Here is a 14,666-nt window from a genome sequence, read left to right on the forward strand (position 1 = left end):
GGCATAATCCCTAGATAGTGGGAACAGATTCTGAAATCAGGTTATTCTACTCATTGCCAGTTACTAAGGAACAGTTCAGTTCAGTTGCTGAGTCGTGTCCGACTCTTGGCAACCCCATGGATTGCAGCAAGCCAGACCTCCCTGTCCATCACCGTCTCCCAGAGCTTGCCCAAACTCATGTCCATTGAGTTGGTGATGCCATCCAACCATCTCATCCACTGACGTCCCCATCTCCCGCTGCCTTCAATCTTTCCCAGCATCAGGGTCTTTTCCAGTGAGTCAGTTCTTCACATCAGGTGGCAAAAGTATCGGAGCTTCAGCATCAGTCCAATGAATATTCATGACTGATTTCCTTTAGGATTGGCTGGTTCGATCTCCTTGGAGTCCAAGGGACTCTCAAGAGTCTTCTCCAACACCACAGTTCAAAAGCATCAATTTTTTGGCACTCAGCTTTCTTTATGGTCCAACTCTCGCATCCATACATGACTACTGGAAAAACCATAGCTTTCTACAGACCTTTGTCAGCAAAGTAATGTCTCTGCTTTTTAATATGCTGTCTAAGTTGGTCGTATCTTTTCTTCCAAGGAGCAAGCATCTTTTAATTTCATGGCTGCAGTCACCATCTGCAGTGATTTTGGAGCCCAAGAAAATAAAGTCTGTCACTGTTTCCATTGTTTCCCCATCTATTTGCCATGAAGTGATGGGACTGGATGCCATGATTCTTCATTTTTTGAATGCTGAGTTTTAAGCCTGCTTTTTCACTGTCCTTTTTCACTTTCATCAAGAAGCTCTTTAGTTCCTCTTTGCTTTCTGCCATAAGGGTGGTGTCATTTGCGTATCTGAGGTTATTGATATTTCTCCCAGCCGTGTTGATTCCAGCTTGTGCTTCATCCAGGACCAAGGAACAGTGAGTATGTTAACTGAAAAGAAATATCATTTGCTCTTGCCTTGCTTTCTGATATTTTAAAATATGTGTTTGAAGATTGGAATGTATTTTGTCTTGCAGATAGCAGTAATCTAAATACTGAGCAAAATGATTCCTGGACCTCTGAGAACTTCTGGTTTTACCCTTCTGTGAAGGGCCAACCAGAAACCAAGGAAGAGGATGATGGACTTCGGAAATCTCTGGATAAATTCTATGAAGTATTTGGCAATCCACAGCCAGCCTCTGGAAATTCACTCTCCACATCTGTTTGCCAGTGCCTGTCTCAGAAAATCAATGAACTAAAGGACCAGGAGAACCAAACATACACCCTCCGCAGTTTTCAAATGGCCCGGGTCATCTTCAACCAGAATGGCTGCTCCATCTTACAGAAACATTCCAGGGATGCCCACTTCTACCCAGTCAGAGAAGGAAGTACGTCTCTACAGGATGAAAAGCTGACCCCAGGACTTTCAAAAGATATTATTCATTTCCTCTTGCAGCAGAACTTGATGAAAGACCAGTAACTGGTGCCTGGTGGTGAGAGCAGGTGTATGGGGGCAGGAGGAGAGTATCCCTGTGGCCAATACCATTGGTGCATCACCCAGAACCCATCAGGTCTCTTGCCAGCTTGGTGTGCCCAGCCCCCAGCTAAGTGCTTTGCAGGCCAAGGCTGGCATCTGTGATCTGGTCCTGGAGCCAGTCCAGTCCAAATGGAGAGCTGGCAGTGTCTGGTGGTTTTATTGCCTTTAGGCCATCCCTTTGACCTAAGGCCAGTGACCAAGTGGTTTGGGAGTCCAAAGTCCACCTTCCTTCTTTCCAGGAAGGACATGCTCTGAGGCATGATTCAAATACAAGAGCTCCCCTCCTGGTCAGGTCAAAGCTGGGGTTTCACTATCTCACCCTTTCCTGGCTCCTTCCTTTCCCCGCCCTCCTTCTCTCATTCAATTACTGGTGTCTCCTGGGAGTATTTCCATAATAAATCTCCTATACCTGAACCCTTGACTCAGAGTCTGCTTCTGGAAGAACCTGACCTAAGAGGACAGGCTTCCATTTGATGAGTTTTTGGTTTTTTTTTTTGGGGGGGGGGTGCCCCACTGACTAGGGATAGAACCTGGGCCCCCTGCAGTGGAAGTATGGAGTCCTAACCACTGGAGTGCCAAACAAGTCCCTTGATGAGTTAGTTTTTTTGAAGGGTACAAAGCCTTATGCTGAATCAAATATAAGAATTCAATCAAGTTGTAAAACTGTGACCATGTGACTGAGAACGTGTGTCCCCAAATAATTTAAATATGTTTCCAAAAGGTGCATCACATCTTAATCATACCTTTGCTTCTCCAATGCCAGAGTTTCCTGCTTTATACTCACTGGGTATGGAAGGAACATTTGAACCATCTAAAATAAGAGCTAAGATTTGCAAATTAAAAGAAAAAAGTCTGTTCATCTCCACCAGATTGTAAATGTGAGAGGTGAGAAAAAAACAAATGTGCACCACTCACCAAAGTATGTGTAAACTCATTTATCATATGCTTAATTGATGGATGCAGCCTTGTCAACTTGTGGTGGAAGAAGAAAAGGAATCGTTTGCCCAAGTGGACTCTTTCCTCTCATTTTTGGTTCCACCTGCCTGTTGCCCACACCCTCTGTCACCCTCTGAACAACGGATGTCTCACCCTTGTCCTGCCCTTGCTTGGTCAGGAGCAGCTTCATTTTTTAAAAAATTTTTAATTAAAAAAATTTTACTGATGTATAGTTGATTTACAGTGTTGCATTAGTTTCAAGTGTACACCAAAGTGAAGTAGTTACACATATGCATGTACCCACTCCTTTTTAAATTTTCCATATAAGCCATTATAGAATATTGAGTAGAGTTCTCTGTGCTCTACAGTAGGTCCTTATTAGTTGTTTATTTTATATATAGTAGTGTATACATGTCAGTCTCAATCTTCTAATTTATCCCTCCTCCCCTACCCTTCTCTATGTCTATGCTCTATTTCTGTTTTGTAGATGAGTTCATTTGTACCCTTTTTTTAGATTCCACATGTAAGTGATATCATATGACATTTGTCTTTCTCTCTCTGACTTATTTCACTCAGTATGACAATCTTTAGGTCCATGTTGCTGCAAATGGCATTATTTTGTTCCTTTTTAAGGGGAATGGCTTTTAAATAGCCCAAGCAAGCCTGTGCTGGTAGGTCCTCTGCTCTTCAGCTGCATCCTTAAGGTTTATTTGAGATTCCTTTGGTAGAAGGACATCTCTCAGCACCGAGCTCCCTGAAATTGTAATCGGAAGCCTCATGCTAACCCCTCCCTCAAAGGTCCTTGGAACAAATTGCACTGAAGTGTTCTATCACTTGACAGGGGGACTATGAGAAAAGCCGGCAACACTGAGTAATTAGATTTTGAGAAACTCTAGGGGAAATTTAATTAGCATGAGACTCCATAGGTTTCCAGAAAGCAGAGTATGCACAAAGATCAGCTTACATGTGTATATTAACAGTGAATGAGGGTGCCCTCTCAAACCAGAGGTCTTGCAGATTCTTGACTGGAGAGAGAAGCCTTTTAAAAGTTTGGAATTACACATTATGGCTTCCAGTTCTAGGAGAAACAAATGTGGGAACAGTATCCACCTCAAAATACAGCACCACTGGAAGGAGACCTAACAGGAAAGAAATAGGAAATGAACAGTCCTTTGAGAAAACAACTCCAGGTCTTCCTCTGACAACCAGTTATCTGCATTTTCTCCATGGGCTTCTCCTATTCAACTGGCCCCCCAATAATTGTCAAACCATGAGGACTTAAATTGAAAAACTACAGGTTGAATTTTGAAGTAGCTAGTTTTATTGTTTTTTAATGTGAAGTTAACCTGTAGATGCCCTTGACTGCTGTTGTTTTATTCAGCTACTAAGTCGTGTCTGATTCTTTGCGAGCCCATGGACTGCAGCACACCAGGCTCCTCTGTCCTTCACTATCTCCCAGAGTGTGTTCAAATTCATGTCCATTGAGTTGGTGATGCTATCTAACCATCTCAACTTCTGTCACCCTCTTCTCCTTTTGCCGTCAATCTTTCCCAGCATCAGGGTCTTTTCCAGCGAGTTGGCTCTTCCCATCAGGTGGCCAAAGTATTGGAGATTCAGCTTCAGCATCAGTCCTTCCTATGAATATTCGCAGTTGGCTTCCTGTAGGATTGACTGGTTTGATCTCCTTGGAGTCCAGGAGTCTTCTCCAACACCACAATTCAAAAACATCTGTTTTTCATCGCTCAGCCTTCTTCAGAGCTTCCCTTATAGCTCAGTTGGTAAAGAATCCACTTGCAATGTAGGAGACCGCAGTTCGATTCCTGGGTTGGGAAGATCCCCTGGAGAACGGAAAGGCTACCCACTCCAGTATTCTGGCCTGGAGAATTCCATGGACTGCATAGTCCATGGTGTTGCAAAGAGTCAGACATGACTGAGCAACTTTCACTTTTTAGCCTTCTTCATGGTTCAACTCTTACATCCGTACATGACTACTAGAAAAACCATAGCTTTGGCTATATGGCCCTTTGTCAGCAAAGTGATGTCTCTACTTTTTAATATGCTGTAGTTTTTAGCATATTCAGTCACTGATGGAGAAGGCAATGGCACCCCACTCCAGTACTCTTGCCTGGAAAATCCCATGGATGGAGGAGCCTGGTAGGCTGCTGTCCATGGGGTTGCTAGGAGTCGGACACAACTGAACGACTTCACTTTCACTTTTCACTTTCCTGCATCGGAGAAGGAAATGGCAACCCACTCCAGTGTTCTTGCCTGGAGAATCCCAGGGACGGGGGAGTCTGGTGGGCTGCCGTCTCTGGGGTCACACAGAGTCAGACATGACTGAAGCGACTTAGCAACAGCAGCAGCAGTCACTGAAGTATTGGAGATTACTTTCCATGGCTATCAACAGAAGAAAACTAGAGTATTTAATACTGTTTTTAAAAGACAAAAGATATAAGGTATTTGAATTTCCATACTAAGAAGTAGCCGCTTCTATTTGGTGGTAAGATTTTAGTATCAGTGACTTTGTAACCTTGATTAACATCAGTGCTGCGGGTGTTCAGAAAAAAGGTAAACTCTGAAAATAGAGAATTTAGAAATCTAAAAGCCAGAATCATTTCAGGGTTAAAAAAAAAAAAAGTGTGGTGTGTGCTTTCTTGTATCTGAGTAAGTGTTTGTGACAGGTCAGTACAAAATATTTGTTTCCCTGCAATCTCACTCCTTAATTTGATCTTCATGCTGTTAGGATGGCATTTTCCACTCATCTCTGTTTTCCTTTAATAAAGACTAAGAGATAAGGATATTAAGACTCTGATCTCTGGTATCATTGTCTAATACTGCCCTACAGATCTCTTCATTGACATCTTAGCCTATGAACATTCTATCTAGGATATCATCTTTGGTCCATTTCAGAAGTCTATGGGAGGGTGGATTTGCTTGCAGAAACCTCTGAACTCTAAGGAGGAGAAACATATTTTAATATATTTGTGTAACTGCTTTTCACTTTACTAGTCTGTTTCTTTGCATGATGTATGTATGTAATAGATCATATTACTGGTAATTAACAAAAAACAGTACAGTGATACTTTTTAAAGTTTTCGAAGTTTATTTTTTAAACTTTTTATTGGTTTTAATCATACAGAAGAGTGTTTATAAGTGAACATCTTGAAGATTTTTACAAACTGAACCTACCGGTCAACCAGCATCCCACTCAAGCAACAGATTTTACCAGCTAGCCCTGAGTGGAGATTTTCAAAGAACTAATTAGAATGGTTTGCTCAGATCAGTGTTTCTCAAACTACTGGTAGTATACAAAAGAACTTTAGGTGCTGCTAGGTGGACAATGTTTATTTTCATTGTTATCTTTTCAATTTATGTTAGAAAAATAAATCAGATCTATACTTTCACAGATATTACATGTTGTGGTTCAGTCACTAAGTTGTGTCTCTTTGCAAGCCCTTGGACTATATAGCACGCCAGGCTCCTCTGTCCTCCACTATCTCCTAGAGTTTGCTCAAATTCACCTCCATTGAGTTGGTGATGCTATCTAATCATCTCACCCTCTGTCACCCTCTTCTTTTGCCTTCAATCTTTCCCAGCCCCAGAGTCTTTTCCAGTGAGTCAACTCTTCACATTAGGTGGCCAAAGTACTGGAGCTTCAGCTTCAGCATCACTCCTTCCAATGAATATTCAGCGTTGGTTCCCTTTAGGATTGACTGGTTTGATCTACCTGTAGTCCAAAACTACATGTTTTTTGTTTGTTTTTCAGCAGAAACTCCTGTATATCCAGGCTCCTCCCTTACCTTTTGGAACAGTTCCCCAGAGCTGTCTGAGAGGCTGCCTTCCCAGGCTGTAGTCCTCAGTAAGGTCCCTGAATAAAACACAACTCACAACTGTAAGTTGTGTGTGTGTGTGTGTGTGTTTCCAGTGCTCAGTATGAATAGCTGCTTGATGTGAGTCATCACAGAAACACAGTTTTTAAAGTGTTGCCATTTTAGAGTCTATATGATTGGTAAGAAACTGAAAAGATCAATCCTGTCTGGTGATAACAAAGATGTGCGGACATGGCAGTCCAGAATGAAAACATATCACAATTTGCAATTGAGTAAGTAATGAAAAATTAGAAATATAGACCCAGACCTTCCACATGGAAGAAGCACCTTCCATGCTTCTCATTGCCCTTGGACTAGCAGCTGGTCCTGCCCATCTCATCGCTTTACCTTTGCTACAGCCACAGTGACTTCTCAGTTGCTAAACCTGGCCACCGCCTTAACCAACAGTGTTTGGGTAAGACCGTGAATTCCTTAATAAGGCTAACCATCAATTCAAACACCCCTCTTACTGGCCCCATTTTACAGATGGGGAAACAGGCACAGAAAGCTAATAGATAGTGGAAGAAGTACCAGAGCCCATACCTAACCCCGAGCTATCCTTCTCAGCTCCCTGCTCCCAAATGCTAACGTTCTTCCCACCCCAGGGCCACCCACAGTGTGCCTTCCTCAGAGAAGCCTTCACACTCCCTCCACCTCCCACCACTGCTGGGAGGGGCTGCTGCCTTCCATGTAGTCCTGCAGCACTGAGCATCACCTTCACAGCTTGACTTCACCAAATGAACGTAACAATGAGCAATGTAGTACATGGCTTAAGTCTCCCCCACCTCCCCATCTCCCACCCACACCAAAGGAAAGAGAGTTCTATCTTGTTCACCCATGCCTAGCGTGTCCCGGCTGGCAAACAGTGATACTCATTTATATTTATAAAATAGAATGTAGAAAAACATCTCTAGTGCTTAGAGATGTGTACTGAAGAATTCAGCAATAAAATGTAATGGTTGTAATTTACTTTTAAATACTTGAATGGAAGCAAGATGAAACAGATATGATCAATTTCATTTGTATGCTGCTTTGTATACTTCCAAATAAATGACAAGCCAATTTGCTTTTGTCTGCATTTTGACTTGAAACATTTTTTTTTTCCCCCCATTTTCTCTCTCTGTTCCCTTTCCCCCAGGTCACTTTGCAGTGGTTGACTCTCTCAGACTGTACTTTCTTTCACAGAGGAAAACCACTTTCCCTAACTGTCAGAGAACACAATCTCCATGAGCAAGTTTACATTCAGAGAAAGCCCCCCCATTTTTTTTTACTTTAATTTTTTGTTTTTTCTTGGAGTACAGTTGATTTACAATCCACAGTATATATATATTTAAAACATTATACAGCTTAATAGGAAAGCAAACATACAACCCAATTAAAAAATGGGGAGAGGATATGAGTAGACATTTTTCCAAAGAAGACATGCAAATGGCCAAGAGGTACAGGAAAAGATGCTTAACATCACTAGTTATCAGTGACATCCACAGCTGTCACTCATCATTACAATTTGCATTTGTAAAATGCAAGTCAAATCTACAACAAATATCACCTCACATCTATAAGAATTGTGATTAACAATTCTGTGTGGAAAGGGCCTGGAAAAAAAGGGAACCCTTATGTACTACTAGCAGAAATACAAATTAGTGTAGCCACCATGGAAAACAGGTGTTTCCTCAAAAAATTAAAACTAGAACTACCATGTAACCCAGCAGTTCCACTTCTGTATCCATCCAAAGGAAACAATAACACTATCTTGAAATATATCTGCACCGCAGTGTTCAAAGCAGCACCACCCACAATAGCCAAGACATGGAATCAACAAGAGTTCATAAAGAAATGAATGGATTTTTTAAAATGTGGCATATATACAATCAAATATTACTCAGTCATAAAAAGAAGGAAATCCTGTCATTTGTGACAACATAGATGGATCTTAAGGGCATCACACTAAGTGAAATCAGAGAAAGCAAATACCAGTACTGTATAATCTCACTTATATGTGAAATCCCCCTCCAAAAAAAGTGAAACTGAAGCCATAGAAAGAACAGACTGATGGTTGCCGGAGGCAGTGGGTGAAATGCGTGAAGGTGGTCAAAAGCTACAAATGTCCAATTCTAAAATAAGTCATGGGGATGTAATGTACAGCATAGTGAGTATAGTTAATAATACTGTATTACATACTCAAAAGTTTCTGAGAGATTCTGTTTTTTCCATCTTTTACTGTTAATTCTCCATTAGAATATGAAAGGTGCCAGGGAAAGGTCATGGTCAGGAATGCAGAGTGCACCCTCTTCAGTGGTACTAGCTTAGCTGCTCATGTTTATGGAAGATTTCCCTCTCTTTTTTTCATCTTTAATTTTTTTTTCCTATTTTTTTTTTTAATAACCAGCTTGTGGGATCTTGGTTCCCCACTCAGGGATCAAACCTGGGCCACTGGCAGTGAAACTGTGGAGTCCTAACCACTGGGCCACCAGGGAATTCACATGTTTAAGTTCCTTGTAAGAACAGCAGTAGCTGAAAAGCACTTAAGCTGCCAGCACCATAGAAAGCCCAGCAACAATCCCTTTCTTCATATTGAAATACTAGTAATACCAGTAATAACCTCTTCAAAATGGTCCAGTAATGTGTTTAGGGATGAAATCCTGGATTAGTATCCAGTGTGGCAGCTCCCCTAATTTGACATCCAGGAGCTCCTTCTCCTTCAGGGGATGACTGATGCCATCTTGGAGCCCTGGCTGTTTGCTCCAATATGAACTCTTCCATGTTAAGCAAGGTTTGAGGAGTAACTAAAGGCCTTCCTACATTCTTCATCTTCAAAGAGTTTCTCACACTATGAATTCTCTGATGCAGAAAAAAGAGATGAATGTTTTCTATATATAAACGTTTTTCTATCTCTGCTTATTTTATAACTTGAATCCAAATCTGTACACCAGCTTCTTGTTTCTTCCCTCAGAACAATCCAGGATTCTTTCCCTAGCTCCAATATCACAATTATGTCTGGCTTAGAAATGCAGTGGGCCCACTGAGACCAAGTTACCACATTTCTCCATCATCATATCGCAGTACCGTTTCTTCTGAACAGGGTCAAGAAGTTTCTGCTCATGCTGACAGAACTCTAAGGCCACATCTCTGAATGTTATTAGTCCAAGGCCATGGTTTTAGACCTGCAGGAGCTACTCAGTCCTTGGGCCTTTCCAGAAAAACACAGAGTCCAGAAAACCCAAACTGTCCCTTGTGGGCTTGGGCTACCACTGCACAGTTGTTTCCATGGCAACCTATCCCAGTTTCTTGCTTGGATCCAGTATATTAAGGAGACTCAAATGACAGCCCCTTTGGGATAAATGATTGTCCCAGCAAATAGGCTTGTGGACCAGAGTCAGGTCTGTTTACTTGCTTGCAACCCACCAGCCTTATTCTCTCATTGCTTTTTTCTTAAATAGGTGAAAGCTGTGCATTGGAGAAAGTAATTTTACTAGCAGCTGAAGCAAGAATTCTCCAAATCCACCCAAGAGAATCCTTCCCAACTGCTGTCTCACTGCATGGTGCATTCACAGAAGACTCAAGAATTAGGATCCTGCCATGGCTGTTATTTTCCCTTGGCCTCCTTCAGCATCTGCAGCTTAATGTCAGATGCCTTAAGCATACTTTATTATTTCATGAGAATGTAATTCATGTGTATTCAAGCCATGAAAGCGTTCTGGTTACTTTGCAATGGGATGCCCCTGGGATCCTGATTAATGCTTGCCATGCTGACTCTCTAGAAGGTGTGTGGTCCATTTGGAATAAGGTGTGGAGTTCTCAGATGTTCTGGTTCAGGAACACCTGGGAGCTAGGTTGCAGTGCCTAACCCTCCCCTGATTTTTCACATTCTCTCTCCACTGTCTTGTATCCTCAGCTCTCTTCTATGTCCTCTCCATTTTCCATCACATATTTATAGGTTTCCTTTACCTTAAAAAAAAATCACACACACACATATCCATGCACAAACAACAACAACAAAACAAACAAAAAAAAACCCCTTTATTTAATCATTTTATCTCTGTTCAGCTCCTCTCTTCCTTTTGGGACCCAGGAAATAGCCAAGATACAAGATGATGGAATTTGGAAACAGAGAAGACCCTGAGATGGCTCTACTGCTGTTCACCTCCAAGCATATCACTCAGCCCTGCTGGGCCTGAATGTACTTCTATGCCAATTATAGATAATAGGTGATTGTTATGTCTCGGAGTCTTTATGAGACTCTCATAAGTTAATGAATATTCAATATTAATATGAAATGTCCCTGAAAACCCTTTATAAATTATAGAGCACAGTGAAATTGTGAGACGGCCTCTTTTGCTCTGTGCTCACTGGTTCATTATCCCTTTCTAATCTGACCTCTATGCTACTGATGCTCAGCTGAAGCTCCTCTCAGCCAGGACTGTGAATAGCACCTACCTCCCTTAAAAATAAGGCCATTGTCAGTCACTCCCTCAAATCCCAGCAGGGCCTCTAATGTCCCATTGTAAGGGACCATTAGATGGATTATGGCCTATCCACATTAGGGACCAATATGCAGCTGTAAAAAGAATGAGTAAGTTCTTTTCACTATAATGTAGAAATACCTCCAAACTCTATTATTAATTGGGGAAAAGAGTATATGTAGTCAATTTCTATGGGGGAAACAAAGGCAAAAGAGAAATGTTTGTGAATGCCTGAAATATCTTTGGAGACACGCAGAAGAAGAAACACCCACTGTTTCTGTGAAGAAGAGCTGGGAGGCTGGGACATCTGTAGCCAAAAATACATGCATTAGCTTTGTAACAAACAAAGGACTGTCAGAGGAGGGGAGGTGATGATGGAAGCAGAAGTCAGAGTGATGCCATTCCTGGAAGGAGACCACAGATAGCATTCTTTGAAAAGGCAAAGAATAAATTCTCCCCCAGAGCCTCTGGAAAGAAGGCAACCCTGCTAACACCTTGATTTTCTCTATAGATTTATTATTGGACTTCTGACCTCCAGAACAAAAGATAACATATTTGTCTTGGTTTAAGCCACTAAGGTTGTGGTAATTTATTACAGCAGCAGTCAGCAGCCAATACAGTGGCTTAATCTAAAAACATTTGCCCCAAATCCTGAAGCAACTTCCAGTTCCAGGAGAAGATGATACAGATTCATTTTTCCTGGCTCCTCCCCTCTGAAAGCAAGTAAAGGTCACAGAAAGAATTCAAAAGACAATCATACTCTTAAAGACTTTTAAAGATGGAAAGAAGAAAGTGGACTGGCTGGGGACCTCAGGACTTGAGGAACAACACCACGGAGAACTCCCTGGGTGTTCTTTTATCTTCCGTAGATCCTGGGTACCAGCCAGCCTGCACTTGAAACCAACAAGAGATAATAGGTAAAAAAGAGAAAAGCAATAGAGAGAAGAAGAAAGAGTGAAAGAAAGCAATCAAGCAAGAAAGAAAGAGATGGAAAGAAGGAAGGAAAAGGGAAGGAAAGGAGGAAGGAAGAAAAACCTGCTCTCTCTGGATAAAGGACCAGGAAAAGAGAACCATAGCAGGGCCTCAATAAGGAGATACATACTCAATGGTAACAGCAGGCAAAACCCACTCATAGCGATATCAAGAAGCAGAAATTAACTTCCAGCCCATCTTCATCCCACAGTCACAGACAGCAGCAAACTGAGCTACCCATAGCAGTGGCAAAAGCAAAATGCAGGCAGGCCAACCCACTGTGTACCACCCAACCCCCCACAGCAGTGGACTCAATCTGCCCACGTCAGTGGAAACAGAGAAACTGAGGAACCAAGCTCATACACTGCCCAACACCAGGTTGGCAGGCAGGGCCCTACACTTGCACTGGTAGTGCCAGCAGGCTGTCTCCAGACCTCCATGCAGTGGCAGAAGGTAACCCAGGGCATCTCCCTACATCTGCCTAATGACATCAAGCAGCCCAGGGAAATACCTTTACCCATACAAGTATCACATGTAGTGAGTCAGTGGGAGCTTAAGCAGAGCCAGAACAACATTGCAAGGACTCAGAAGACTAAACTGTCATTGAAATGATAGCCTACAAAAGTATGCCTTAAAGAAAAACTAAATACAGAGTGCCTACTAAAATAGATTTATATAAGATCAAGGGTCTTCTAACATTATATGCAAAATCTCCAGAATGCTATTTTAAAAATCACTTGTCATACCAAGAAGCAGAAAAATAAAAACTTGAATGAAAAAAGATAATCAGCTGACATCAATAGTGAGATGAATCAGATTGCTGGAATTATCTGGCAAAGATGTTAAAGCAGTCACCATAAAATGGTTTCAGCGAGCAATTATGAAATCCCTAGAAAAATGAAAAAAAAATAGAAAACCTCAGCAAAGAAATAGAAATTACAAAAAAAGAACCAAATGAAAATTATAGAACTGAAAAGTACAACCGCTAAAATAAAAACTCACAGGATAGGTTTAGTGGTAGAGTGAAGGTGACAAAAGATGGAATCACTGGACTTGAGAACAATTCAATTCAATTCGCTCAATCTGAGAAACAGCTAAAAGAGACTGGGGGTGGGGAAGGGACCTGTGGGGCAGTAACAAAAGCTCTTGGTTTTCTGACATCTGTGGATAGTAATAAAAGCTCTAACTAAAAAGGGTGTGGGGTGGGGGGTGGTTAGTGGGATTTTTGCTTTTTTTTTTTTACTTAAAAGTCAAAATTCTCACACCTGCCTTTTCTCTCTCTTCACTCTGCCATCACCTGCTCCACACTTTCATCTCCTTAGGCTCTGCTCATAGTTCTCCCTGCTGCCAGACCCTCTAAGAAAAGCTCACTCCTATGTCATCAGGATCCTAGCAGGTGACAAGAAAGACTGTTGAACTAAATGATAATCAAAGAAATAATGGCTGAAATAAATAGTGAAAAACAGAAACCTACAGATTCAAGAGCTAAGTGAACCTGAAATAAGATAAATCTAAAAAAATTCTCATCAAACATATCATAATTAAACTTCTGAAAACTAAGAAATGTTAACAGCAACCAGAGATAAATGATGCAATAGTTACAAGCAAAACCAATTCAAATGATAGCAGATTTCTTATCTGATATCACAGAGGCCAGAATGAAGAGGCACAGCATTTTTCAAGTGCCGACAGGAGGGAACTGGCAACTACATCTCTCCCAAGTTTCTGTCCTATAGTTCTAAATTCCCATGGGACACTTTACTCAGATGTGGCCTTGTCAACTTAGACAAAATGTATAAAAAACCAGCTATATGTATCTGCTTTCCCCCAGGCTAATATTCTCATTTAATGTATCTAACTTGTCAATGGCATTAACATTTTCTAAGTCACTTGGTCAGGATGGATTCATCATGACTTTTACCTCTAATACCTTTACTTCACTACAGTGTGCAATGGTAGTGAAGAGCTGAGACCAGCAGACAGACTGACTGCCTGGGTGTGATCTTGATTTTACTGTTTATCCTTGGGCATGTGACTTAACTTTCCTTGCCTCAGTTTCTTCATCTGTAAAGCAAGAATAACAATAATACCTAATTCAGGATGTTCGGATTAGTTCAGATTTCTATGGTGTTAGAACAGCTGCTCAGAGAAGGCGATGGCACCCCACTCCAGTACTCCTGCCTGGAAAATCCCATGGACGGAGGAGCCTGAAAGGCTGCAGTCCATGGGGTCGCTGAGGGTCGGACTCTACTGAACGATTTCACTTTCACTTTTCACTTTCATGCATTGGAGAAGGAAACAGCAACCCACTTCAGTGTTCTTGCCTGGAGAATCCCAGGGAAGGGGGAGTCTGGTGGGCTGCCGTCTATGGGGTGGCACAGAGTCAGACACGACTGAAGCGACTTAGCAGCAGCAGCAGCAGCAGCAGAACAGCTCTTGGCATGTCACACGGTTTTGGACAGGGGTGGGAGGGTTGGCGGGGTTTTTTCTTTGTCTTTTTGTTTTTTTTACTTAAAAGTCAAAATTCTCACAACTGCATTTTCTCTCTCTTCCCTCTGCCATCACCTGCTCCACACTTTCATCTCCTTAGGCCCTTTTCATGGTTCTCCTGCTGCCAGACACTTCCACACACTTAGTCTGTTTAAATCCAGCCAGTATTGGATCTTATCCTGTTCCCCACAGAAACCTCTCAAGCTCTTTAATATCAACAGGGTAAAGCATAAACCCAGGTCCGTGTGATTCTAACCCAGAGTTCTGCCCTCTCCTTGGTTCTCTGACCTCATGCCCAATCTCCATGGCCTCTAAGACATTCTGTCCCTTCTCCCCCAGGGCTCTACCCAGCTAATCCTTTTTGCTTTAATCCTACACAGCAAAACCACTCTCTCTTGACATGTGTACAACCTGCCTTCCCCAATAGACA

General features: G+C 41.9%; 1 protein-coding gene across 5 annotated transcripts in view; it reads left to right on the top strand.

The window, feature by feature from the left end:
• SHLD1 (shieldin complex subunit 1) overlaps window positions 1-5,846 on the top strand; it is a 115,717-nt gene extending 109,871 nt beyond the window's left edge. The window contains exon 3 of one of the 5 annotated variants that reach the window (XM_005214847.5): window positions 1,007-5,846. In XM_005214847.5, coding sequence (XP_005214904.1) covers window positions 1,007-1,449 — 443 coding nt within the window. In that variant the 3' untranslated portion in view covers window positions 1,450-5,846. The remainder of the gene's footprint in view (window positions 1-1,006) is intronic. The other 4 variants (NM_001046552.2, XM_025000811.2, XM_025000812.2 and 1 more) reach the window with 4 other exon arrangements.
• Window positions 5,847-14,666: the final 8,820 nt, after the last annotated feature.

The sequence above is a fragment of the Bos taurus genome, chromosome 13, assembly GCF_002263795.3.
Source record: "Bos taurus isolate L1 Dominette 01449 registration number 42190680 breed Hereford chromosome 13, ARS-UCD2.0, whole genome shotgun sequence".
NCBI lineage: Eukaryota > Metazoa > Chordata > Mammalia > Artiodactyla > Bovidae > Bos > Bos taurus.